The sequence below is a fragment of the Lissotriton vulgaris genome, chromosome 7 (genome assembly GCF_964263255.1).
Source record: "Lissotriton vulgaris chromosome 7, aLisVul1.2, whole genome shotgun sequence".
Classification (NCBI taxonomy): Eukaryota; Metazoa; Chordata; class Amphibia; order Caudata; family Salamandridae; genus Lissotriton; species Lissotriton vulgaris.
This window is the reverse complement of record NC_141695.1, coordinates 969556043-969582052: the sequence shown is the minus strand read 5'-3', so window position 1 is coordinate 969582052 and position 26010 is coordinate 969556043. Positions and strand designations below refer to the sequence as shown.

General features: G+C 50.1%; 1 protein-coding gene across 2 annotated transcripts in view; it reads right to left on the bottom strand.

Annotated features, from left to right (window-relative positions):
- MAT2B (methionine adenosyltransferase 2 non-catalytic beta subunit) overlaps window positions 1–26010 on the bottom strand; it is a 331869-nt gene that overhangs the window by 88068 nt on the left and 217791 nt on the right. For both annotated transcript variants that reach the window (XM_086931408.1, XM_086931407.1), the window contains exon 5: window positions 20142–20335. In XM_086931408.1, coding sequence (XP_086787534.1) covers window positions 20142–20335 — 194 coding nt within the window. The remainder of the gene's footprint in view (window positions 1–20141; window positions 20336–26010) is intronic.

Sequence of the window (26010 nt, the reverse complement as noted above, 5' to 3'; positions counted from 1 at the left end):
ACAGACTTTTCCCTGGTAGAGCTGTCTCACTTGGATGGCCTCAGCCTGACTTCCTGCTGGCTAAAAGGTTCCTTATCTGCTTTATGGGGCCATCTGTTGGCCCATAAAGAAGATAAGAAAGCTTTTAGCCAGCAGTAAGTCAAGGAGCCCCCGTCTGAAAAGGACGGGGCTTAGAGAGAAAGGAGAACGTCACTAGGACCTCTTCTCCAATGGCTGGCCACCGTTTAGGAGGCCAGGCATTGGAAAAGAGGGGCGGGCTTAACCCTCGCTAGTGAAGTACACTCTAAAACATAAAATCTCGCAAGCTCAACTGCTGTACGCCACGTGCGATCTAAAAAGGCTGTATGGGCTGCCGGGCGCTTCTCACTAGACACGTGTGAAGTGCAGCAAAAGTCAAAGACGACGCGCGGTGCTGTGAACTCACAAGTGTGGAATTAACGACCGGTGGGAGCTGTCACATCAGCATTATTTCACATTTTGCTGAAGTTGCATGTGATTGAGCAATCGTAGCTTTGCAACACTGTTGGAAAGAGGAAAAAAAAGGTCTACAACGTGAACGGCATCAGGAGATTGCCAGGTAAAGCTCACGCAGTATAGAGGCACCATAGTATGGCTGCGTGTGTTGGTGTTGGGCAGCAGCTGTATCATATTCCTGGCCTGCAACCTTGTCTTCAGCTCATTCTACTGACCCGTCACTAGATGAAGAATACATATGGGAAAGAATAAACTGGCGTGTAGCCCATTCCTTGTATGAAGTACTTTCTGCAAGCTTTCCTAACCGAACCGTTTGGGTAAGGGGTTTTGGAACTGCGCTGAGGGACACAAAGCAAAGTCCAGGCGTGGAGCATCACTTTTCTGCATGTTCCATTTGATCAGAAATGTCCACGCAAGAGGGTTTAGTGACCTCAGCGGTTTCTGTTGAAGAATTCTTTTTAATTGCATATTTACAAATGTAGTTTTATGAACATCTTCAGGTGAGCAGTCATGGACTTTATGTATGCTATACTGAATTTGTGCTGACATTTATTTGTATACCATTCTTAATTTTGAATGTTTAATTTCTGCAATGCTTATTTTGCTATTGACTATATTCCATTATGGTTGGCATTTACTGCATGCGTACATTTTTAGAAACATTATCTGTTCATTTGAATAATGAATTTTATCCTTACATTTCTAAGTAATAAACCCCTGTGTACTGTTTGTGTGTTAGGCAGTATGCGGTGCAAGTGTTGCACCTTATGCAAATGTTACTTTTGTTGCTTGTTGTGGAGGTTATGTTTTTAACCCAAATGTTGCTTACTATTACTTGTGTTGGGGGCAGGTTTATTGCATCCCAAATAATTCGTTCAGTTACTTGTGATGGGACAGGGAAGCTTCAACCCAAACTGTACTTACATTTATTGGTGCTGGGGCATGTTGGTTGCTCTCAAACCCTGTTTAATGTTGCTGGGAATGGACAAGTCTTTTGTGCTGAAACTATACGTGCTTTTACTTGTACTTGGGCATGAGTGTTCATACCCAGACATTACATACTGTTGCTGGTGGTGGGGCACATCATTGCACCCAAACCATATATGCTTTTACGTTTATTCAGGCACGAGTGTTTACAATCAGACCTTTGTTACAGTTGCTGGTAATGGGTACACCCGTTTTGCACCCAAACTGTACTTACATTTATATTGCTGGTGATAGGCATTTAAGTTGTGCCTTAACCATACTCACGATAACATGTATTGGGGAATTTTTACTTGCACCCTAAAGTTACATTGTGATGGGTTGGCGAGTTCCTACTCAAACAATGCACAAGTTACTACTTGTGTAACGATATATCTGTAAGAGACATTAGTTAGTGATAGATTCCTTACCTTAGAATTCCTTACCTTAGAATATCCCCAGGCGTCAGACTGGATCCGGAAACTTTTGCGTAGCAATACCCCTGCGCGTCGGTAGGCGTCGTCTGCGGCTCCGCGTCCGTCGTCGGCGTCGTGAGCGCCGGAATGACGTCGGAGTACTTAGACGCCGCCCATGCGCGCTGACGTCAGTTCTGATACACAGCTTTTCCGCGCCAGATACGCAGAGCCATGAGAGAACCAACACTGGTGCCATGAAACTAGGGCCCTGAAAGGGGATGACCTTAACCCTAGATATCGGTTCGCAGAACGGGGAGGATGGGTGGGTCGGTAAGGAATCTATCACTAACTAATGTCTCTTACAGATATCTCGTTACACAAGTAGTAACTTGTGCATCTGAAAGAGACACGTTAGTGATAGATTCCTTACCTTAGAATAGATACCCCAGCAATACCAACCCCGGTGGTGGGTCTGCGAACCAATATCACACCAGAAAGTCCTGGAGGACGGAACGGCCAAAGAAGCCATCCCCCCGGACCTGACTGTCCAGGCAGTAGTGTCTTGCGAACGTGTGCAGCGAGGCCCACGTAGCTGCCTGGCAAATGTCCCGTAAAGGGACTCCTCGGCCCAGGGCAGTTGTTGTCGCCGTGGCCCGAGTGGAATGAGCCCGCAACCCAGCAGGGGGCTCCTTCTTCGCCATGGAGTAACATGCTTGGATACACAAGATGATCCACCTTGAAATGGTCCTCTTGTGTACAGCCTTTCCCTTCTTCGCGCCCACGTAACCAACAAAGAGTTGGTCATCCACCCAGAATTGGCGTGTGCGATCTAGGTAGTAGGAGAGCGCACGTTTTGGATCCAGACGGTGGAGCCTCTCTTCCTCTTTCGAGGGATGCGGGGGCGGAAAGAAGGTGGGCAAAGTGATGGACTGCCCGATGTGGAACCTGTGACAACCTCGGGCAGAAAGGAAGGACGTGTACGTAACACCACCTTGTCAGGATGAACAGATAGGAACGTTGGAGAAGAAGAAAGAGCCTGGAGCTCACTCACTCTCCTGGCAGAGGTGACGGCAACCAGGAAGGCAGTTTTCAACGTGAGAAGACGGAGAGGACAGTTATGGAGTGGCTCAAAGGGAGCACACATCAGATAAGTGAGAACAAGATTCAAGTCCCACTGGGGCATCACGAAGGGAACAGGAGGGAACATGTGTGTGATGCCCTTCAGAAATCTGCTTACAATGGGGGACTTGAACAAAGAAGGCTGATCAGGTAGCCTTAAGAAGGCGGAAAGAGCAGAAAGGTACCCTTTAAGAGTGCCTAGAGCAGAGCCCTGCTGGGCAAGAGAAAGAATAACCTCAGAAAGAGGGGCAGAGAGAGGATCCACAGTCTTTGCTGTGCACCATGCCACAAATCTGTTCCACCTGCAGGCGTATACCGACTTTGTGGAGGGACGCCTGGCTGCCAGAATGATATCACAGACTTCAGGAGGCAAGTCAAATGGCCTCAACTGTCGCCGCTCAATCTCCAAGCTTGTAGGTGGAGACTGGACAGGTTCGGGTGCAGCACCGTCCCCTGCTGCTGCGACAGAAGGTCCTCCCGAAGAGGCAGACGAATCGGGGGATCGACTGACATGCTGAGTAGCTCGGGATACCAGTATCTTCGTGCCCAGTCCGGAGCCATAAGGATAACCTGGGCCCGGTCGCGCCTGATCTTCTTCAGCACTCTGGGCAGAAGTGGTATAGGCGGAAAGGCGTACAACAGACCGCAGCTCCACTCGCGACGAAAAGCGTCTCCGAGCGAGTGCCGCCTTGGAAATTCCAACGCGCAGAACTGATGACATTGCGCGTTCTCTTCTGTGGCGAATAGATCTAACCAAGGCTCTTCCCACTGCTGAAAGAGACCTTGCGCCACGTTCGAGTTCAGACGCTATTCGTGATCCATCATGCACCGACGGCTGAGTTCGTCCGCCCTGGCATTCAGAGAGCCTCCCAGGTGTTGAACCACCAGGGTCACGCCCTGATGTTCCAGCCATTGCCATAGGCGCAGAGCCTCTTGGCAAAGGGTCTACGACCCCACTCCGCCTTGTTTGTTGCAGTACCACATGGCGGTGGTGTTGTCGGTGAACACCTGCACTGCACTCCCCCGGACAGAGGGGAGGAATGCTTTCAGTGCTAGACGAATCGCCCGCAGCTCCAACATGTTGATATGGAGAAGGGGAATCCGCCGGAGACCAGAGGCCTCTGATCTCCGCCTCTTCCATGTGGCCTCCCCAGCCCTGGAGGGACGCGTCCGTCACAACTACGTGCTCCGGGTGGGGTAGGGAGAGGGATCTGCCACTGACCCAGTCGCGGTCCGTGAGCCACCACTGCAGTTGTCTCGCAGTGTCCTCCGAGATCAAGACATGATCGGACAGGTTGCCCTGATGCTGGGCCCACTGAAACTTCAGGTCCCACTGCAGAGCCCGCATCCGCCACCTGGCGTGATGCACCAGAAGGATGCAGGAGGCCATCAGCCCCAGAAGCCGCAGCGTCAACCTGACCTGACCTGACCGAGACTCGGGATAACGGCTGGAAGAGGGGAACCAGAGCCTGAATATCCCGAACCCGCTGTTCGGGTGGGAAAACCCGAAACTGCGCAGAGTCGAGAACCGCTCCGAAGAAGACTTCGGCACATTGATGGAGAACCCCAGCAAGTGCAGGAGGTCGGCCGTAGTCTGGAGGTGGGTGACGACTACCTGGGGCGAGCCCGCCTTCAACAACCAGTCGTCGAGGTAGGGGAAGACTGATACCCCCTGCCTGCGCAGATGAGCTGCGACCACCGCCATCACCTTCGTGAACACCCGTGGGGCGCTGGTAAGGCCGAAGGGGAGCACGGTAAACTGAAAGTGCTCTTGGCCTACCGTGAACCGCAGGTAATGCCGGTGGGCCGGCAGGACGGGGATGTGGAAATAGGCGTCCTGCAGGTCTAACGCTACCATCCAGTCTCCCGGGTCCAGGGCAGCCAGGACCTGAGCCAAAGTCAGCATCTTGAACTTCTCCTTCCGGAGGAAGCCGTTGACGTTCCGCAGGTCCAAGATAGGGCGTAGGCCCCCTTTGCCCTTCTTGGGCACCAGAAAGTAGTGGGAGTAACATCCACACCCTACTTCTGGCCCAGGAACGCGCTCGATGGCCCTCTTGGCCAAGAGGGCCGTGACTTCCTCTTGCAGAAGTTGCAAGTGATCCCCCGACATGCGGTGGCATTGCGGTGGCATGGATGGAGGGGATGCCTCGAAGGGGAGGGAGTAGCCCCTTCGGACAATTTGCAGTACCCACCTGTCCGAAGTGACTGTGCGCCAGTGGGAGAGGTGATGGCGAACCCTGCCTCCCACAGGCGTCATATGGGCCTGAAAACTCGGACTAGGAAGGTTTTGAGGCAGGCGCTGCTGAGGGAGGTGTGGACTGGCCTCGCCGAGGTCCCCAACCGACGCCATGGCGGTTTCCACGTCCGCCACCGCGCTGTTGGACATTCTGCGGTGCGTGGCTGACGGTACGTGGTGGGGCGCCCCTTCCGTGGCCACGAAAGGAGCGAAAGGCACCCGATTGCTGGCGTGGGGCCATAAGGCCCAAGGACTTGGCCGTAGCCCTGGAGTCCTTGAAACGTTCCAGCGCATGGTCTGCCTTGTCGCCGAAGAGGCGACGGCCATCAAACGGCATGTCCAGGAGTGTGGCCTGGACATCGGCCGAGAAGTTGGCGGACCTCAACCAGGCGTGGCGTCGAACCGCCACGGTCGTTGCCATCGCCCTGCCCAGTGAGTCCGTTGTATCCAGCCCACACCGGATAGAAAAACGTGCTGCATCTCGGCCCTCCGCAAGGGCTTGGCCGAGTTTAGCCTGGACCTCCTCCGGGCATTGTGGCAGCACCTCCGCAACCGTGTCCCACAGAGTGTGGGTGTAGCGGCCCAAGAGACAGGCGGTATTCACAGACCGCAGCCCTAAGCTAACAGACGAGAAAACCTTCTTCCCGAACTGTTCGTATCTCTTGGATTCCCTGTCGGGCGGGGCCGACGGAAATGCGGTCTGGGAGTTTGAGGCCTGGATGACCAGACTCTCGGGGTGGGATGGGTGGACAGAAAGCAAGGGTCGCCCGGGGCCGGGCGGTAGCGTCTGGCCACGTTCCTATCCACAGGCGGGCCTGTGGCGGGCTTGGACCAAGTGCCCACAAGAACGTCACATAAGGCCTCATTGAACGGCAGCAGGGGCTCCACGGAGCTTGACTGCGGTTTGAGGACCTCAGTGAGGAGATTAGTCCTCACGGCTGCGATGGGGAGCTTAAGGTTTAAGGCCTTAGCTGCCTTCGTCAACACTACGCTATAAGTAGAACCCGCCTCCGAAGCCACAGTCGGAGGCGAGGTAAATCCAGTGTCTGGCGATGTGTCAATACCACTGGCCTCCCCAAGCTCATATGTCCAGTCCTGCTGCGACTGGCAATCTAGTGCCAGAGGGTCCTCGGACCCCTCCCAATGTTCCTCGTCACCTGTGTCCTGGAAACCAGGATTAGCAGACAGATCCTCCTCGTGGAGATAAAATTCCCCGAAGGCTGTCTGAATCGGCGCCCAGCGGTGCCCTTCCGGCGCCTGAGTAGGACCGCAGGAAACATTGGGGCCGGCAACCACAGTGGCCGCCGGGGGCGACACCCGTTGGGACGGCGCCGGCGAGGTCGTAAGGTCGACCGGCGAGGTCCCGGCTCCGGAACCGGATCCGGCGAGGTCCTGCGGCGCCGAGACCGAAGTCGTCAGCGGCGTCGGGGCCGAAGCACCCGACGGCGTCGGGGCCGAAGCGCCCGACCCGGAAGGACCTCCAGACGGAACCGCTCGGCCCGAAGGCGCCAAGGGAACCGACTGAGGAGGGAGGGCCCTCATGGCCATGAGGTACCTCTCGACCTCCTCCGGCGTCGCGCCGTGCCCAGGGACCCGAAGGTGTGGGGCAGGCGGCGACGCTTGCGACTCCCGCGGAGCCGCGTGGGCGGTGTCGCCCGAGCCCCCGGCCGCATCGTGCGAGCGTCGGCGCGGGTCGGAGGAACGATGACGTCGCTCCGACCTCTCATGCCTCTTACCTGAGGACTTGGAACCAGACGATCGGTGTCCACTTCCGGAGCTCCGATGACTCCGACCTCGCGACCTGTCCCTCGACCTCCCGTGGGACCGGGACCTGGAGCGGCGCAGGGCCGACTGCCTCAGCTCGAGACGCTTGCGGGAAAGCTCCCGCCTAGCCTTCGACGTCAGGGCCCGGCAGTCGGAGCAGGTTCGATCGTCGTGGTCGAGGCCTAAGCACTTCAGGCACCGGCGATGGGGGTCCGTGACCGACATCAGCCGATCGCACTTCGAGCAAGGCTTGAACCCGGGCATCCCTGGCACCGATGAGTCGAGAATTCGACAAAAAAGAGAGATCAAAAGGATCAAAAAGTTCAGTCAAAAATTGACTGGGGGTAGAGCTTCTTCCGGATCTGCGCTAGATGGCGCGGAAAAAAGAAGAACTGACGTCAGCGCGCATGGGCGGCGTCTAAGTACTCCGACGACGTCATTCCGGCGCTCACGACGCCGACGATGGACGCGGAGCCGCAGACGACGCCTACCGACGCGCAGGGGTATTGCTACGCAAAAGTTTCCGGATCCAGTCTGACGCCTGGGGATATTCTAAGGTAAGGAATTCTAAGGTAAGGAATCTATCACTAACGTGTCTCTTTCAGATCTTACATTACAACTTCTTACTAGTACTGTTGATGGGGCATTTTTCTATGCACCCAACCCTTTTGCTTTGAGGATATGTTTTGCACTTTCTTAAATCTTCTTGTGTGGTTGGTTGATAAGGCAGATGTATGGCACCCTGTGGGGCAAGCTTATCGCACCTTGGTGCTAATATGTAGAGCTGGTGACTTTAGTGTGATGTATGTATGTGTAATTCTTGACCTTGTATCATTATTTCCTTTTCTGGTCCATTTTTTTTATGTATTGTAGGATTGAATTTTTACACCATATGTCTTCTTTTTATGATTTTGAGTATTACCATATTCTGTAATAATTTTTTATATTCCCATGTCTTGTGCTCATCCCATGGGTGTTATGTATTACTTTCCTACTAGGATTCGCATTTTCTATTGTTTCCATTAAAAAGGGATGTGTGTGGTATCTTCATGTCTTGGCCATGCTTTCTCTCCTTAGTTAAATACCACCTGCTGCTCAGTCAGAGTGACTGTTGATTTGAGTGAGTGTTATTTGGAATGCGTGGGCTGAGCAGCAAGAATGCCGCTCCCGTAGGGGCCTTACCGCTTACCTACTACCACCTTCTACTTGTAACCGGAGACTACTAATTTGAGAGTAAACCTTTTCCTGTTTCACCATACTACTGGCTACCTTGCATCTTCATTTACCATGGTGGAATGCAAGCCACAATGAACTGTGGACTTGACTGCATGACAATCGTCTTGGATGGCCTGGGCAAGGAGTGGACAGAGATCTTCTGAGACCTCAGGGAGAACTTGAGCCACAGAGTCCCAACGGGCATGGGAATAGCTTTCCAGGAGGTAGTTAGCATTTACAGAACAGAGAGCTAGGCTGAAAGAAAGTATACACCTGTCTGGAGTAATCAGAAAAGTGTTGGGGTTAGATCTGCATGTGGATGCCTGCACCACTGAACGATTGAAGGAAGAGTGCTGAGAGAGGTAAGCAGGGTCACCCAAGGCAGGATGATGGCGTCTGTCAGTTGACTGTGGGGCCAGAGCAAGGTTTGGCCCAAACCCTCAACAAGGTCTCGGTCAGTGCCTCATTAAATGGTAAAAGAAGCTCATAGAATTTTTGCCTCAGCTGTAGGACTGCTGTGAACACATTACTCTTGACCTCCAAGGTTGAGAGCTAGAGGACTCAAGGACTTCGACCGTCCTAGGATTTACCATGGCGTAGGAAGCGGATTCCTCTGTGGCCGGACCAGGGGGTGTGAGAAGAACAGTTTCAGTATAGGTATCGAGACCCCTAACCTCCTACAAGTTATAACGGTTGTCATCTTGATAAGGTTGAGCAAACTTATCATCAGTGCTATAATCATTGTCTGAGTCTGTGTCGAAAAGGGAGAATCGGTTGTGTAATTTTTCCTTGTGGAGGTTGTAGGTCTAGTGGGGGGAAGCGGTTCCTTAACTGTTGTTGTGTGCGGTTACGGTTGAGGTCAGACTGGTGCCGACTCAGAGGTGCAGAGTACTATAGGTATCTTCGCGTTTAGCATCAATGGATTTGGCACCAGAGCAAAGTTCCAGGGATTGGCATGGACTGTGGCACCAGAGACAGGGTCAGGCTTGGAGCTGAGGAGTCGTAACCGGCTCGAAGGGTCCAGGTGGTGCCAAGGAAAAACCTGTCGGTGGCATTCCAGATGGAAGGCTTCTCAGCTCTTTGGGGCCCGAAGGTGCAACTAAGTGAGTCGACAAGGCTTCAAAGAGTCGGAGCATGGCCCCACAGTCCTCTTCGATATGCTTTGGAGTGTTGATTGGCCCTGGAAACTCCGTTTGTACCAGAACCCATTGCGGGATCAGCTTTGATGTGTAGTGACTCCAGGAGCAAGATCGATAGCTATGGGACACCTCCACTAAGGTGAATGTGAGAGGGACTAGAGTCTTGCTTGATTTTTTCATGTTTCTTCTCTGACTAACTGGAAGATTTAGACCTCGGCGAAAAACATTATCTGGAGCGGATTCAGCGACTCCTGGAACAGGAACGATACCAGGATCGAACCTTGGACTTAGATCGTGACTTAGACTGGTTATGTTGGTGTCTTCCTGTGCTTTGTGATGTAAAGCTTTGCCACGCTGTCCCAGATGGGCTTCGGGTTCTTCGATGCACAGTCATTGCAGGCCTTAGAGTCGGGACTATCACAGGTACACCTGATGGGGGATCTATCAAAGAATTTTATTTGTGACAGTCGCTACAGGGTTTAAAGCTTTGTTTTTTGGAGTGACACCCTTGCACACTGAGAAAGTCAGACAAAAATATTGATCTATGTGTTTCTGAGAGATGAGAGAGTTCCGGATCCGCGTCTGGTGGTGCGGAAAGTAAGGAACACAGAAATAACTAATATATATAATTTAAAAAATAACAGAACTATAGCCAGTGAGTGTGTGAAACTATTTAAAGTGTTCACATCCACAATTCTGTGGGAGGATGTTGATGGGCAGTCCAATGAGAAAATGGCTAAAACCAGCTGAACTACAGTGACCACAGGCATAAACAGGCTGTCCAAAATACAATTTTTTTGTATGTATGTGTATATTGTGGGGTATGTGTTGTCTGGCTGTATGACGACATGAGCTCTCGCTTTACAGCTAAACCTCAATGTAAGGAAAAAGTATAAAGGGCTGACAACTCATTACTTCTTGTTCATGTTTAGAGCAATGTTCAACTCCTTTCGTAAAGGAGACTGGCAAAGTCTGAATTTAGTTTTCAATTATCTTTTAATGAATCACTGAACTTTCGCTAGATAATTACAGAAACGCTGGCGGCAGAAATAAATATTATTTTAATGGGCCTTTTGTCCACCTAAGTTTCTAAGTTCATATTATTCTGTTGAGCAGGTTCTGTCCCAACTCTTGATAGAATCTGCCTGTGATGGCCGCCATAGAAACTCCAGTGAGGGAGTGGAGGGAGGGTATAAAGGAGATATTTTTTTAAAACTTCCTATCCAGCCGCTGACGCATCAGTGCTCCTCCTCACTCTCGATGCTGTCCCGGATGTCCGCCGCAACAGTCACCCCCACCCAATCCAGATGCTGCTCATAGCATGATAGCAGCGCCAGGATTGGTCTGAGCAGCCTTGTTTGCCTCTCAGACAGTGCCTTATTGCCTGTGGTGTTTCTCCAACCCGGCTGTGCAACTCGGGTTGGAGAAACCTAAGTGCTCATGTCTGTTTGGCTGGCATAAGACGGAAGCCAAACAGACATGCAAACTTTACAGTGCACACTACCCCCTCCTCCCAGCCATGCCAGGCCCCACCACACCAAAGCCTTCCCGACTCAGTCAGTGGAAAAATAAATGATAATATTGTTATATCATCATTTTATTTTCCGCTGACTGATTAAGAAGTGGGGCAACGCTCCTCAGCCATTACAGAGGAGCCTCCCAAATCTGTTCATCCTTTTTCACCGCTAGAGATTTCCAATTGCAACACTGAAATTCACATCCAAGTGGAAGAAATATAAGAAGTACATAACAGATGAAATATTTTATAGTATCAGTGTGAGAAAGTGGCTCTATATATACTGGACCAGAATAAGGTACAGATTGTATAGAGTCCATAAACCCTAGAGGTATAACAGTGGTTAAAGTCAGGTATGACCTTACTCTCTAAAGTGGTAGCTTGGTCGAGCAGTAAGGCAGTACCAGAGGACAGTGTAAAGCATTTGTTGTACGCACTCAGTCAGCAAAAGGTTTCACACGCTCAAAGACTGAACTCCAGGCCAATTGTTTTTATATCAAAAGATATAGTTGTTTTATTTCTAGAACCAACAGGTATCAAAAATATACTGTTCTCAATACGAGAGGTCTCAGATGAGTACTTTGCAGAAAGGTAATAAACTTTGTAAAGACAATAGGTAGAAGGGTTGCAGTAGGCAACACAATTCTACACACAATTTATCATTGAGCTCAACGGATTTCCTTACATAAACACAGTGGATTACTTTGTAGATTACTTTGGTAATTCCAGGACTGGCTCCTAGGTTCAGTCCTGGGGTCTAAGCTGAAAACAGTTTAGCAAAAACGTTTTAGGTATTGTGGTGATTTTTCAGGAATAAAAAGCTATTTTAAAAGTTCACAACTTTTCAAACAACTTTTCAACAGAAATCTGGCAATGTTATCCAATGGGAGAAAATTCAGGTTGCAGGTAAAGTACGATCTTGTTACTTTTGTAATCCAGTACTGGTTCCTAGGGCCAGCACTGGGGTCTCAACTCAAAAGAGGTAAGTAATCACGTTTCAGTATTTCGTATGATTTTTACCCCGTTAACCGCGGCGGTAATTCCCCCGCGGTGCGGGCTTTTTTTTAATGCGCGGGCGGGGCCACGTCGGCCATTGGCCGACGGCAGCACTGGGGAGGTAGTGCTGCCGTCGGCCAATGGCCGACGGCAGCAAGGAAAGGGTTAAAGAATATTTCTAGTTTTCAAAAGTAGACAGAAGAAATTTCGTAGAAAAGCAGACAATGGATTCCTATGGAGAAAATACAAGTTACTAGTAAACCCGCTAGGGATTACTTTTGCGGTTCAGTACTGGGCTACAGGGTACAGTACTGGCTCCTCTCCTGATCACAGGTGAGTATTTCGGAATTCGGATGATTTTATATGAATATTTTAAGTTTTCAAAAGTAGACACTTAGAAGATTTTTTGAGTCAAACCAGTCAATGTTATTCAATGGCAGGTAAGTGAGTTACCGGTTTCCTGGTGAGTACTCGACTTGTGAAGTTGTGGTTCTGGGCTTAGACTCAGGGGTCCCCCAGTGTCAGGTAGGTACAGTTGGTTCACCCTCAGCGGCGCAGGGGCGGCCGGTTGCAGAGGTAGTTAGGCCCAATGTTATCCAATGGGGGACAGGGGGCCTCCGGTTGGTGGCTGCTGGCTAGCAGGCCACATGGCTGTGGGAGCTGGGCACCTGGTCACTTGCTCAGGACAAAGGGGGAAGCAGGATAGGACAAAGGTGGCACAGCCAGCGGTACTCGGGCGGCTGGGTGCAGGGTGCTTATGAGCCATTGGGCGCTCAATGTTATCCAATAGACAAGGTAACAAGCATTTACAATGCAATGGTCTCGGCATTGTTAAAGTTAGAGCCATTGGCATTGTTCATGACATTATTTTTATTTATGTTTTTGTTTTGAAAACATAAATAAATGACATTGTCATTTACAATGCCAATAGCTTAATCGCTCGCAAATGCGAGACCTATTGCATTACACAATGCCACCCACACACACATACAGAGCCGCCCACACAGAGTCATTCACATAGAGCCACCCACACACACAGACCCACCTACACAGACAGAGCCACCCACGCGCACACAGACAGAGCCTCCCACGTGCACAGACACACAGAGCCACCCACGCGCACACACACCGACAGAGCCACCCACGCGCACACACACCGACAGAGTCACCCACGCGCACACACACCGACAGAGTCACCCATGGGCACACAGACAGACAGAGCCACGCACACAGACATACAGAGCCACGCACACGCCTGCCCAAGTTATGTGATCAGTTGTTACTATTACTGTATGTACACAACTAATGTCTAATAATCTTCATGAAGCACATATTTAATTACCGGCAGTAACACAGTGCAATACTTCAGCTTCTTTGACAATGTCCTTATAAAGAAATACATATTACCCGTTATGTGTGATGAGAGGCCCAGATGCTTCCGTATTCTACTGTAGACATCATTCCCGTCGTTGCCTTCCGGGCCTGCGGTGGTGACAGATTCCATTCCATTTATGAAGCTAGCCAATGGAAGAGAAGGTGGGTTCAAGCCCCAGTACTGGGGACAGTGTCCTCACTTGAGTATTGGTCTCACTCGAAGTCACTTACAGAGAAAAACCAAAAGTGTGGAGTGGAACCGCTTTGAATAACCATAGTCACTGGTGAAAATTCATGGCGGCTCTCCCTTCCATTTTTTTTTTTTTGCTCACAGAGTTATCATGGAGAGTGCCAAAAGCAAAAGTCTTGCCCCTCAATAGGCCTCAAGCTGCTATTCACTGATGCGGCCTAACAAGGCACTAGATATCCGTGGTTGCTTTTATTTCCATTCAGAGGGGGCGTGGTCTCGCAGTTCGTGACTGAGTATGCACCTTTTAGAAGAACATTATGGCAAAGTGTCCAGTGAAATGGAAGGATTGCAGAAATGCCTTGGGCGAGGAGAAGCTCCAAGGGTGTGAGAGCTCTGTGAGGAAAGAAAGAGTAACAAAGCATATTGGTAAACCTAAGGCGGCCAACACTTTGTATCGGGAAGAGGCGGCACCAGTACTGTAAAAGAGTTTGAATTTTGACTCCAGATGTGAATGTGTAAGGGGAGGAAGGGTGCTATTCTTAAGGATATGAGAGGGATGTCTAGGGGTGAAGATCAGTCACAGGCTACTGGTGGTGGACTGCAGAGGCAAAAGGCACTTCAGGGGCTCGTTGTGTGAGCCTGGGCACATTGCCTATTTTCCATGTGCTTAATTAAATGCACCTTTCAAAATTAAGAGTGCTTAAAGAAGGTAAATGCCCATATAAGGGCTTATTACGTGACTTGTTGCTACCTCAGCTGCATGGCACATGTGACCTTTCACAACAAGTCTACTCCATTACCAAAGCAAATGGCCTCTACGTACAAAGATTAGAAATGTGAGATGCTGAGACAGCTATTTGTGAAATCAAGAATAGGTGCTCTGCGCACTCTACACAGATCCCTGCACCAGGCGCGTAAACCCACTGGGCTGCCACCTGGCCCTCCAGAGCAGATTCGGGATAGATTGAATCAGAACGGAAAGTACATATAAAAAACTGAACAGCAAGAACCAATGCTGCTATAAAATAGAACCGAACGTTTGCCTTGTGGGTAGTAACAATAACGCAATCAGGGGCCAGTGCTCTGCTACCACAAGAAGGCCATTCTTCTGTCAATACCCCTTCTAAATTCAGGGCGGCAAAAAAGAGAATTTGGAGGAGGCAGATTCAAACCCCTTTACACTGTCACTCAGGTAAAATCAGTGCACAGATGTTCTGCAAAATTATGTTAATTGATTAGTGAGAATCGCATGCAATTTCACTTTGAACACTGAATGTGTGCACATGTATGCGCGTGCATTCTATGTGCGTACGTTTTATACACATTTCTTCACAGCAGTGTTATTTTTTTCAAGCCAGTTCTCATAATTAACAATTTAACAGACTAGCACGTCGTTCTACGATGTAAACAGTGGGAAATATCTATTCTAACAGAGACAGCGGCTGAAGCCGGACCCCACTACACAAACGGCCACCAGGCATGCGTAGGAGAGCCAGCCACAGAGCATGCATTCCAAAGGTATGCCCACAGCTGCACCCCTCCCCCACACAGCGTGTTCCATCATCTCAAAGCCCTCCTCGGAGATCACAGGTGACATGGGCTCGTCAGAGCAATGAGAGGAGGGGACAAGTCAGTCCTCCGTTCTTTGGCTCTATGGTGGAGTTGCGTTGCATTATTATAACTCTCATGACACGCAAATTGGGGATAGGTGGGGGGCTTTTCTGTGTAGTGTTAATACACAACGCAATTCTCCGTTTATAGACCATGTAGGCCATCTACCCCCTCGGGGTTACTAAGCATTCGTAGTCCAGGCTTCCAGAAGTGTAGGTGGGGGGGGGGGGGGGGGGGGGGGGGGGTGAAAAGGAGGGCAGGCAGCAGCGCGGACTTAAAGCACCGCAGCCATGGAAAAGGGGCGGGCGAGCAGCGAGTAACTGCTATGCACCAACACCCCTTCTTGCCCTGTGAGTGGGCACCCAAGGCTGCAGGTAGGCAGGAGTGGGGGCAGGGAAGCTTGCCCTCTTCGCCCTGTGGTACTCTTCCCCAATTTCCTCCTCACTACCTTTTTCCTGCAGGGGTTTCCCGTAGTACCACCTATTGTGATATACACATACGAGTCAGAAGGGGGAGGGGTGGGGGACGGGGTAAGCAGGCCTCTCTATCGAAAGGTGACTCGAACAAATATCCCTCTGGAAGAAATGGGTGACACTCCCCCCTCCCTCCTCCACTGGAAGGAACGAGTGACAGGAATGCAGGGAAAAGGAAAAAGATGGGAGAGCTGATGGACAAGCATGCGTGACAAGAATGGAATGGGCAAGCCCCCCAGGGAGGGATATCTGGTAGCATCCTTACTTTCCAGGTGCCAAGAAGAGCTGGTACTTCTCGGTAAAGATGTTGGTGGTTCGCGATGCAGAGTCCCCCGGGTTGGTGTTGCCGGTTCGTGATACAGAGTCCCCCGGGTTGGTGATGCCGCCTGGAGTGAGGCTGGTGTGTACCTGGCACGGAGCTAGGCGGAAACAGCACAGGCGCTAACCAGGGAGGGCTGCTCCTCTGCCCCGCGCTTGCCCCCTGCAGCACGGCACCTTCTTGCTGCAGCTCCCCCTGCCTTCTCCTCTCACTCCTGCTTTCAATTCACGGCACGCAGTTTTTGCCCATTGTTTTTATCCCTGGTGTAATCTGAATGCTCAACGCAAAACGGATCGCGTACCATATGTTTTTTTTTTTAAATCACGTATAGGTTTCCCTGCACCATTTGCGAAATAACGAGACCCGTTTGTTTTTATGTTTTTTCAGCTTGCCCTTCTCGGAAATACTAATAATTTTGTTGCGGCTCAGTACTGCAGAAAGTAAAAATTCAGTGCCCCGCCGACCCGAGAAATATAACACGGGCTATGGAGCAGGAGTTCGCATTGGGAAGACGCCCTCGTTAATCTTGCCATAATCGGCCCGCAAACCTGCCCGCAATTCGTCCTGTAATCGGCCCGCACAACCTCAAGGTCCAGGCAGGGGAGCGGTGAGGCCGGTGAGTGAGTGAGTGAGCGTGCGGGCCGAGCAGGCCCTCTGCAGCATTATTATGTGGGGACTCCAAGCGCACCAAGCCCTGGACCCTCAGTCTCCCCAGGATTCACTCACGCCACTCAAGAAGCCTCAGGGCCCACTGGTTCAACGACGTCACGATCCCCCCTTAGCCTGGAGCCCTGAACCCAGCAAAGTGCTTCAAAAGCCCTCGGCGGACTCCGGGAGCGAGCCACGGGGGTTGCGGGGGAGAGCGGGACCGGGACGCGGGGGTCTTCAGAGGGGACCGCAATAGAAATCGCTACGTCCATCCTGGCAACAGAGTAGTTACAGATTACGAAACAAGCAGTGTCGTAGCATGGTCGGGTGGAATCCCGCCGCGGCCGCCCCGGAAGTCAGGCACGGTCGCCTGTGACGGGGGCGGAGCCACGTCCAGACCGGAAGAGGAGGCAGGCGGAGTCGATGCGTCTCGCGGCCCGGGGCTCCTGTGAGCGGTGTGGAGACCCGGGGCCGCGCTAGCAGGAGGTTGGGCGCCGCGTGCTGAGAGAAGAGTCCCCGACATTGGCCAGGTAAGTTTCAAAAGGCTGGGGGGGCTTGGTGCACTTGTGTGTGTGCGTGTATGCTCGTGTGTGTATGCGACGGTGACGGAGGTGGAGTGCGACGGTGGCGGCGGGGGAGGGAGGGAGGGCCTCGGTGCACTTGTGTGTGTGCGCGTGCGTGTGTATGTGTCAGGGGGGGGTGTCTCTGTATGTATGTATGTGCGTGCGTGCATGGGCGCTTGTGTGTGTGTATGCGCATGCGTGTGTGGTGCTTGAGCTTCCCAGGAGACAGCGCCTGGCCACAGCGCGCGTTCCAGTTACAAATCGCCTCGAAGGATGCGCGTGGCCGAAACGGTCTCCTGGGAAGCATAGTCGCTAACAAAAGATCTCGGCGGAGACGCGCTTCCGCGCGTTGAGCCGAGACCTAAAAAGGGAACAAATGCTGCAGGCTCGGGGAGGAGACTCTCCAGGGGGCGTTCCAGCACGTCGAGAGGTAAGTTGGGATCTTGGAGCACAGGTAGGTACCCCAAATGGAGGCACAGGGGGCTGTAGGGCACTGGGTGCAGGGGTGTCTTTGGGTGTCGGAAAAGCTTACCCTCAGCTGGTCGCGATTGGAAGGGCACCTGGTTCTGAGTCTGCAGGCGTCGTGTGATTCATCGACGAGGGTCTTTGGACACTGGACTTCGGGTCCCAGTCGCCGGGGGGACGTCCTCGTGGTCTTGGATCTCTAGGGCCCGGGCCGGGCTCGGCGGATGCAGAGTAGGCTGGTCCGGAGCTTCCTGGCTGGCACCAGGGGGGTTGTTACAGCAGAGCCTCTGCTGATGGGAGTCCCAGTCTTTAAGAGGGTCAAGGCAGGCAGGTCCTCTCGGTGTCCCAAGGTTGCTGTCCGCAGCAGTCGCCGGGCTTTAGGCAGGAGCAGGTTCCAGGATCGACAGGCCGATAAGGCTGGTGCCAAGTCAGTCGTTGTCGTCCTGTAGTTCGCAGCTGCGCGGCGGGTCTTCTTCTTCTTGATCTTCTTTTGGTATCGGGATCTGAGGAAGGAAGGTTCAGGGAGCCCCTAAATACTGAATTTAGGGACGTTACAGGTAGGGCAAGGGCAGGTACCAATAGGTCCCTGTCCCGGGGTGGGTACACCCCCCTAAGCATGCTCCTCTCCTGTGGGAGGGGGGCAGGAGCTTAGCTGGGATTGGGCAGGGCTCCCCATCTTCAAGATGGCCGGAGCCCGGGGTTGTGCTTCACCTCGTCTCCCCTACCTGAGGGGTGGGGTTGGCATAGGCTGGCACACCCCCTTTCCTGATGTAGTTTTTCCCGCCAGTCTTCCCGCCAGAGTGGGGGTCAGAACTGGTGGGGGCCAGTTGCTGGGTACAGCAAATGGGTCTGGAGAAGCTCACAGAGGCGGCATGCCTTTGAAGCTTACCCCTGCCCATCCGGGAGGAGGAGACCGAGCACCTCGCCCAGGATGTGCATTGTTGCAGACCCAGGAAAGCGGGGGGCTCTTCACATAGAGGTTCAGCAACATGTCTGCTGTGTGGTAGCCTCTGCAGCCACTCAGCCCAGACGTGGATTGTAGTTTAGGTTTTCAGGGGGCATCTCTAAGATGCCCTCTGGTGCATTTTACATTAAATACCACACTAGCATCAGAGCGGGTTTAATGTGCTGAGAAGGTTGGTACCAAACTTGTCAGTCTTCAGTGTAGCCATTATGGTGCTGTGGAGTTCGTAATGACAACCTCTCAGCACCATATACTCTGAACGGCATCACTGCACTTACAGTGCCCAGGAATGGCCCTGGGTACTGTAGGGGCACAGGGCTCATGCACCCGTGCCCACACCTCTGGCATAGGGCACCCAGCTAGTGGGGAGACTGAAGTATGCCAGGGCAGTGGGTTCTGTGGGCATGGCACACGGGGATGTGTGCTATTTCTGTTTAGTTCTGTGCTTAGACACTCAGCCTGCGAAGGCAGTGTGTGGGTGTCTGGTACAGTGCCCCTGAGGGTTGCACAATAAGTGCTGCAGTCCTCAGGGGTCTTCTCTGGTCACCATGCCCTGGATGCCTAGGGCACCATTTACTAGGGGCTGATAGGTGGCCAGAGATGCCAATTGAGTTTTAGTTTCAACACAGTTTTAGGGAAGGAACACAGGCCCTGGGTACCTGGTTGGCAGGAACCCAGGGCACACACAGCCAAAGCACATCAGCAGTTCAGAAAAAAATGGGGGCATACCAAGGCAAGAAAGATAGCACTTTCTCACAATCAGCAAAAAACACTTGATGTTTAATATATAGCGGAATCTGCATGAATGCCAAAAAGAGGTGACCTTACATACTATTCACAGAAGGAAAAAACACTGGATTCTCAGTTGTAGAAGTCCACAACTTTGCACTGTCCCTCTAAGTCATGTTTACCCATATCAGCCAAATTAGACGATCTCGAACACTGCTTTAAACCCGGTTCTTGGCTTTTAGCACATGATAGCACCACTTACCAGCGGCAGTTGAGAGCATTGATCCAGCACCCCTTACAACCTAAACTGATTTTAGGCAAGGGTCTACATATGCTTTCCACAAGAGGGAAATTTAAGGCAGATGCAGAAGTGTGTGCCAATGGGTTATGGCTCAGCATTAGCGGAATTTGATAAAGGCTCGATCAGTGACTGCCCCATTAAGATGTTTTCACAAGTTCTATGGACTGGATGTTGTTATTAGTAATTGAGTACCTTGGATACCTGTGAGCACGCATATTTTCATCTTGTCCTACAGAGAGACAAGTTCAACAACGCAGGCTACCTTACGACTCACACAAACAACTTAGAGAAAGCATTCGTTTTTAGGGAGATTGCAGGTGGTGGGCATTTGTTTGGTTTAGCAAGGTGTTAAAGGCCATGTCAATGACTATCAATATATTTTACCTTAAGCTTTCAAACCGTGAATATGACGTCAATTAGCATGAAGATTGTATTGTATTAGGTGTAGTGCTACCAAAAAATAAATACGTTGGTAAATGCTACGTTCTACTCTCACTAACCCTCTCCAAAAACTGCTGAATCTCACAGCTCCTTTCCCTCACCCTGGATGCCTCCTTGGTACTTTATAAACATATTCTAAAACACATTGTAAAACATATAGTTAAAGTAAAGAAGAGCACTATAAAACACAATTTACAACAACATTCCTGCTTTTGACATCATTACCTCCAGTTTCCTTTGAGAAAGCTGCAGGCAAACAGTGGCCACATCCTTGGCGTGGGTAGGGAATCTCTGTTGCACGTGATCCAGACTGGCATACTTGTGGCTGTGCTGCACACTGTCAAACAGCACAGTCACTGGATTTTCACTCAGTCTCTCCACTTCTCCATAAAGTGCAGGAACCCTCAGCACAGCAGCTCCTGTTAAACAGAAATTCATCTCGAGTTAATCTAGAAATTTCAGGAAACCTTTTTGAGTAAATAACACATAGTAATTATTTTTCAGGATTATCAGTGAATATTATGCGTCTCTTTTTTGTAATACTGCCTACATATGCCATGCAAAGAGACAATGCAAAGATACAATGTAAAGCCAATTAATTTCTCAAACCCTCTGATACAAATCAGAAGAACCGTAAGGAACCAATAAGACCTAGGAATCAATCCCACAACACTACAGCACATTATTCAATCCATCTACTTCATTCTGTTAGCTTCGATACCTGTTGAGACTTCTGTTAAATTTGTCGGTCTCAAAAGTGTTCACCAGGTGGTGCATTTTATGATGTGCTGATATTATTCCTGTACACCGAGTGTGGTGGAGTATCACAGTCCCCCTTTGGGCACACTGTTTAGAGCACTCATTCTACTCCTGCATAAAGCACTGTATTCTGCGGAAGTGCTATGCTTTTCTACCCTGTGTCAGGGCCCTGCTTCCACAGTGCAGATGCACGCACAATCCTTTCAATCAGCACCACTTTTCAGAGCCAGTCATAAGCCACACTTCGTAGAAGTCCCCAGAGTAGGAAACTAGATCTCTATATAGTGCATCAAGATGAGGTACAATGTGCAGAGTCTAGGTGGCCCTTACTGGCTTACAGGGGTTATGATAACAATCCCAAATGCTCTCTTTTGTGGTAGTGTGAGCAAGCAGTTTAGGCTTATCAGAGGATAGTGTTAAGCATTTATTGCACATACAGTCAGTAAGTAGGGGGCACACAAAGAAATCTGACGCCAATTTATAAAAATAACAGATTTTTACACAAATTTAGACATAAATCATCGTAATCAAGTACTTTGTGAGAATGATTTTTCAAGACTTAGAAATTGTACTGTATAGTAGCCTTAAAGCGGTAATGTTATCCTATAGAGTAATAATTACTGCATTCGGCGACTTGGCAACGACTTACAGGACTTTTCTTCTGGACTTAAGGTAAGTATGGGGCAAGGTCCAAGGCTGCACCAACAGGTCACCTCGGTCGGCTCTGGGGGTCCAAGTGCAGGGGTGGTTTTCGGCATTGGTTGCCCTGTTTAAAGCAAAGGGGAACGGTACCTGTCAAAAGAGGTTGCAAGCAGGGACTAGGGGGGCCTATCTGGCAGACCCACAGGGGGGCTCAAGTCTTGAGGGTCTTGGGCAGACAGGGACACAATTGGTCACTTGAACTTGGGCTGGAGGGCTCATGCAGACATGTGCAGTGGTGCTGTGTCTGGTGGGGTTACTCTGCTGAAGACTCTCGCTGTTCTCATTTCCTGCAGAAACCGGATGCGGGCGGGCGGCGACTGGGGGACCAGTCTGGCCAAATCCAAGGGTGGGTTCTGCTCTTGAAGGTCTGAGGACCCCAATGGCACCATTGCCTCCCTCGATGTTGGGCAATGGAGTGCTGGTGCATGGGTGCTTTGAGGCATTGGGTCGCAGTTGATTAGAGGCTCACTCTAGGTCTTGGTGACCTGGTGAAGAGGGGAAACAAGACAGCAGGGCCACGGTCGGTGCTGGCCTGGTGGATCCTGATGTCTCTCGATGGTAGTCTTGCTTTGTGCTATCAGAGGCAGGACTGGACCATCAACAAGCCTTGGTTGCTGCAACTCCTCCGGTTCCCAGGGTATTGGTGCTGCTCCTGGGGGTCCTGGCGTCTCCAAACTTAGCAGGGAGATTAATCTGACCTCCTGGAGCACTTAGAACTTTCTCTTGTTGCGCTGCTCCTGCCGATGGCCAGCAACATAGAGGACCAGCAGATGTTTGAGGTGCCTGCTGATGCAGGGGAGCAGTTCCACTACTCCAAGCAAGATCTTTCTCTGTTGTTGAGGTGCTGGGCATTCCCCTAAGTGTTTTGGGGAGTGTGTCCAGCTCTTGGCAAAGTTGGTCCCAGCGATAGTGCAAGCAGCATGGCAGGGTTTTGCACCAATCCATGGTGCAGGTCTTTAGTTCTCGCACTCTTCGGTCCTCCTCCTTTCTTCCTTGGTTCCCAGTAGTCAAATCGGATTTCATGGTGTCAGGGGGCCACCTAAATACTCATTTAGGTGAAAGAAGGGAGGAGCAAATGGGTTACTTCCCCTTGGGGTCACTATACCACCTAAATGACCACTTCCAGTGGGGAGTGGGTCTCACCCTGTCCCAGAGTTCTGAATTCCATCACACACAAGATGGTGGAATCCTAATGTTTGTGTTCACTTCAGGCTGCCCACCCTAGAGGTGTGTCTAGTCTGGCAGTACAACACACCTCCTGCTAAGCTCATTTCCTGCCTCTCCGGTTGCAAAAAGAGACTCAGGGCAGGGGTGGAATCCTCCAGGTCTGGGGAAAGGCAGGCTTGCATCTCAAAAGCAATATGCTCTTTGAAGCTTCCAGTCTTGACATGCTAATTTACTAGCCTTTCTCCTGGAGGAGGTGTAAACAACATCTGCCAGAGCAGGCATTGTTTCTGACCTCCGACAGTGGGGCTCTCACTTTTTAGGGGGTCAGAAACTAGTCTGTAGTGGCAGGCTGGACCAGACTAGTCACCCAGCACCCAGTACCTCTAAGGTACTCTATGGGTGCATGCAATTATAAATCCATCACTGGGATCCATGTGGGTTTATTAATACAAGGTGTTTGATACCAAACACCATAGGTTTTAGTGAAGCCATTATGTAGTTGGGAAACTCGTTTTGACCAGTGCCCAGTACATACCTTAAGATGGCTTCCTTGTTCACTTGCAATATCTAGTAATGAAACTAGACATTAAAAGGGGCTTATCTGCTCATAAAGATATGTCTTCACATATGCTAATAATGTACCCTGGCTAAAACCTCAAAGGCCTGTTGTAGGGTGACTTACATATAGTAAGAACAACAAGGGAACCTCTTTTTGCTCCCCATCAGGCTGCACAGCCTATTATGAATGAATTTAATGAATTAAATTCGTTTTCCACAATTAATGTATTTCTTCATGTTTTACACCATTATTATTTCCTTATTTTCTTTACCCTTAATTATTTCAATCCATTACACTCATTGCTTCTTCTTATTCAAAGACCACAGGAGCAACGTTGATTCCACATGCCACGCTTTATTATCATTCACCCAATGCATTTCGGGAATCAATCCCTTCTTCGGGGGTTTCTAAAGTGTAAAGAAATTGTTCTCAACTCATGCCACGCTTAGGCATGAGTTGCCTTCACCAAGATTAATGAGGGGCTCCAGGGGTCAACAGAATGGCTCAGTGACGGATAAATAACTTGTTTATATGCTCGGTTTTTAAACACGGAAAGGGATTGGGAATGCAGATATTCAGAGTAGGAAGTGTGTACATTTATGAAATATTTTCTAGACAATGTGAACTACACTGTCTCGTGAGCTTTGCAAGATGGTTAATATGAGCATGTTTTTTGCTTCGTGTATAATAAGTACCATGAAACTGACAAGAACAATTTCTTTACACTTTAGAAACCCCCGAAGAAGGGATTGATTCCCGAAATGCATTGGGTGAATGATAATAAAATGTGGCATGTGGAATCAACGTTGCTCCTGTGGTCTTTGAATAAGAAGAAGCAATGAGTGTAATGGATTGAAATAATTAAGAGTAAAGGAAATAATAATGGTGTAAAACATGAAGAAATACATTAATGGTGGAAAACGAATTTAATTCATTAAATTCATTCATAATAGGCTGTGCAGCCTGATGGGGAGCAAAAAGAGGTTACCTTGTTGTTCTTACTAATTGACAGCGCAATTGGGCGGAGCGCGGAGGGCTTGCACGCCGACATTGGTTAAAGTGGATTTGAATAAAGCGAGCAGCAATATAAAGGAGTACAGAAGGTGTGCATCTCTTCACTACTGTTTTGTGACTTACATATAGGCCATGCAGTGTCTTTGGCATGGTACACAGGAGTGTGCAATGTCATGTTTTCACACATGGTTTGCTCCATGTCACACAGCCTGCAATGGCGGTCTGTGTGGAATTTGTGTGTGGGTCCCTTAAAGCGGCATAAGATATATTGCAGACCTTAGGGATCGTCTTTAGTACCCAAGCCCTAGATACTTAGAGTATCATTTACTAGGGACTTGCAGGGGTGCTAAAGTCCTTAGCCAACTGTGAAAGAATCAGACATCACTCGGTTTTAAGGAAGGAGCACTGGCACCGAGATCTGCTTAGAAGGCCTCAGTGCACTGTCAGAGTTGAAAACCAGCAACCAGTAGCTTCAAAGGGGACAAAAAGTGGGGGGACAACAGCAACAAAAACCCAGTTTCCTACAAATAGCACTAAACAAAGTCAATAACTACCCTGTCCCCACCCCTCAATACCAGACATTACCTTGAACAACAGGCAGGTGTGCATCACAGGCACTTACACTACCGTCAATCTTGGAGCAAGGTATCCGAGTGATGAACAAGTTCCTTACGAGTGGTAATTCTTTATCTGGTAGAGACTCTGTCTAAAGACATTAACTCACCTAGTGAATTTCCCTAGGCACCAGACTAGATACGGAAACCTTTATACAGCAATTCAGCCGTGTTTTGGTAGATGGCATTGTATGGCTCCGTGTCGGATCCATCCCGCATGCGACGTCGTGACTCACTAGATCTGCCCCACCTCTGCAAGATGATATCAGTTTCATTCTTATCTCCGTTTGTGCTGTCAGATGCGGAGCCCATAGAAATTAGAATCTACCAGTGTGCAAATTCTAGGCTGGAATCTTAATAATGGACTATATGAGCTAATTCCACAAATTGGGGAGGGGGAGCGTCATGAGGAATCTGAAGTTGGAGTCTGTACCAGAAAAGGCAAGTTTCTTGCTCCTCTGATAGAGATTCCTAACTGCAGATTTCTCACTTTGTGAATGGATACCAAAGCGCTAACTCGCTTGGTGGTGGGGTCCATGGAATGGGTCAGACCAGAAAATCCTGCAAGACAGGTTGCCCAAAGTGTCTGGCCCACCTGACCGGATTATCAAGGCAGTAGTGCGTCATAAACGTCTGGAGAAACAGACACCCATCTAGAAGTGGTAGCAGCCTTTGCTCTGGTGGAATGGGCACACATGCCTTAAATGGGGTGCTTCTTGGCTAGCCCACAGCCTATTTTGATGCACAAAAAAATACATCTGGAGATTGTTCTCTTTAATACCGCTTTAATCTTTTTTTGCTGCAGATAAACCCACAAAAGTCAATGGTTCAAACAATGAGATCTGATCAATGCAAAAACTGAGGTATCGCTTAGGGTTAAGACAGTGGAGAAGCTTCTGCTCCTTAAAAACTTGGGGTGGAGCATAGAAAGACAGCAAGGTAATGGACTGCTTTACGTGAACTTTCGTCAGGAATGCCACTTTTCTCCTGAGAACCAACATGCCTGGGAAGAAGGATGTGTATGGCTGCTGCACGGACAAAGTGTCAGGTTTGCTCACACACAGGGAAGATCGATAGACATCAACTGTCACTGTTCAATATCTATGCATCGAGGTTTACGTTGAGCAGGCTCCGATGCAGGACCCGGCCCTGCTGCTGCAACAATTCTCCGAAGGGGCAGCAGGATCAGAGGACATATGCTCATGGCCAGAGGTTTAAGGGTACCACATTCTTCTCACACATTTCAATACCACAGGGATGACTTGGACCTGGTCTCTCC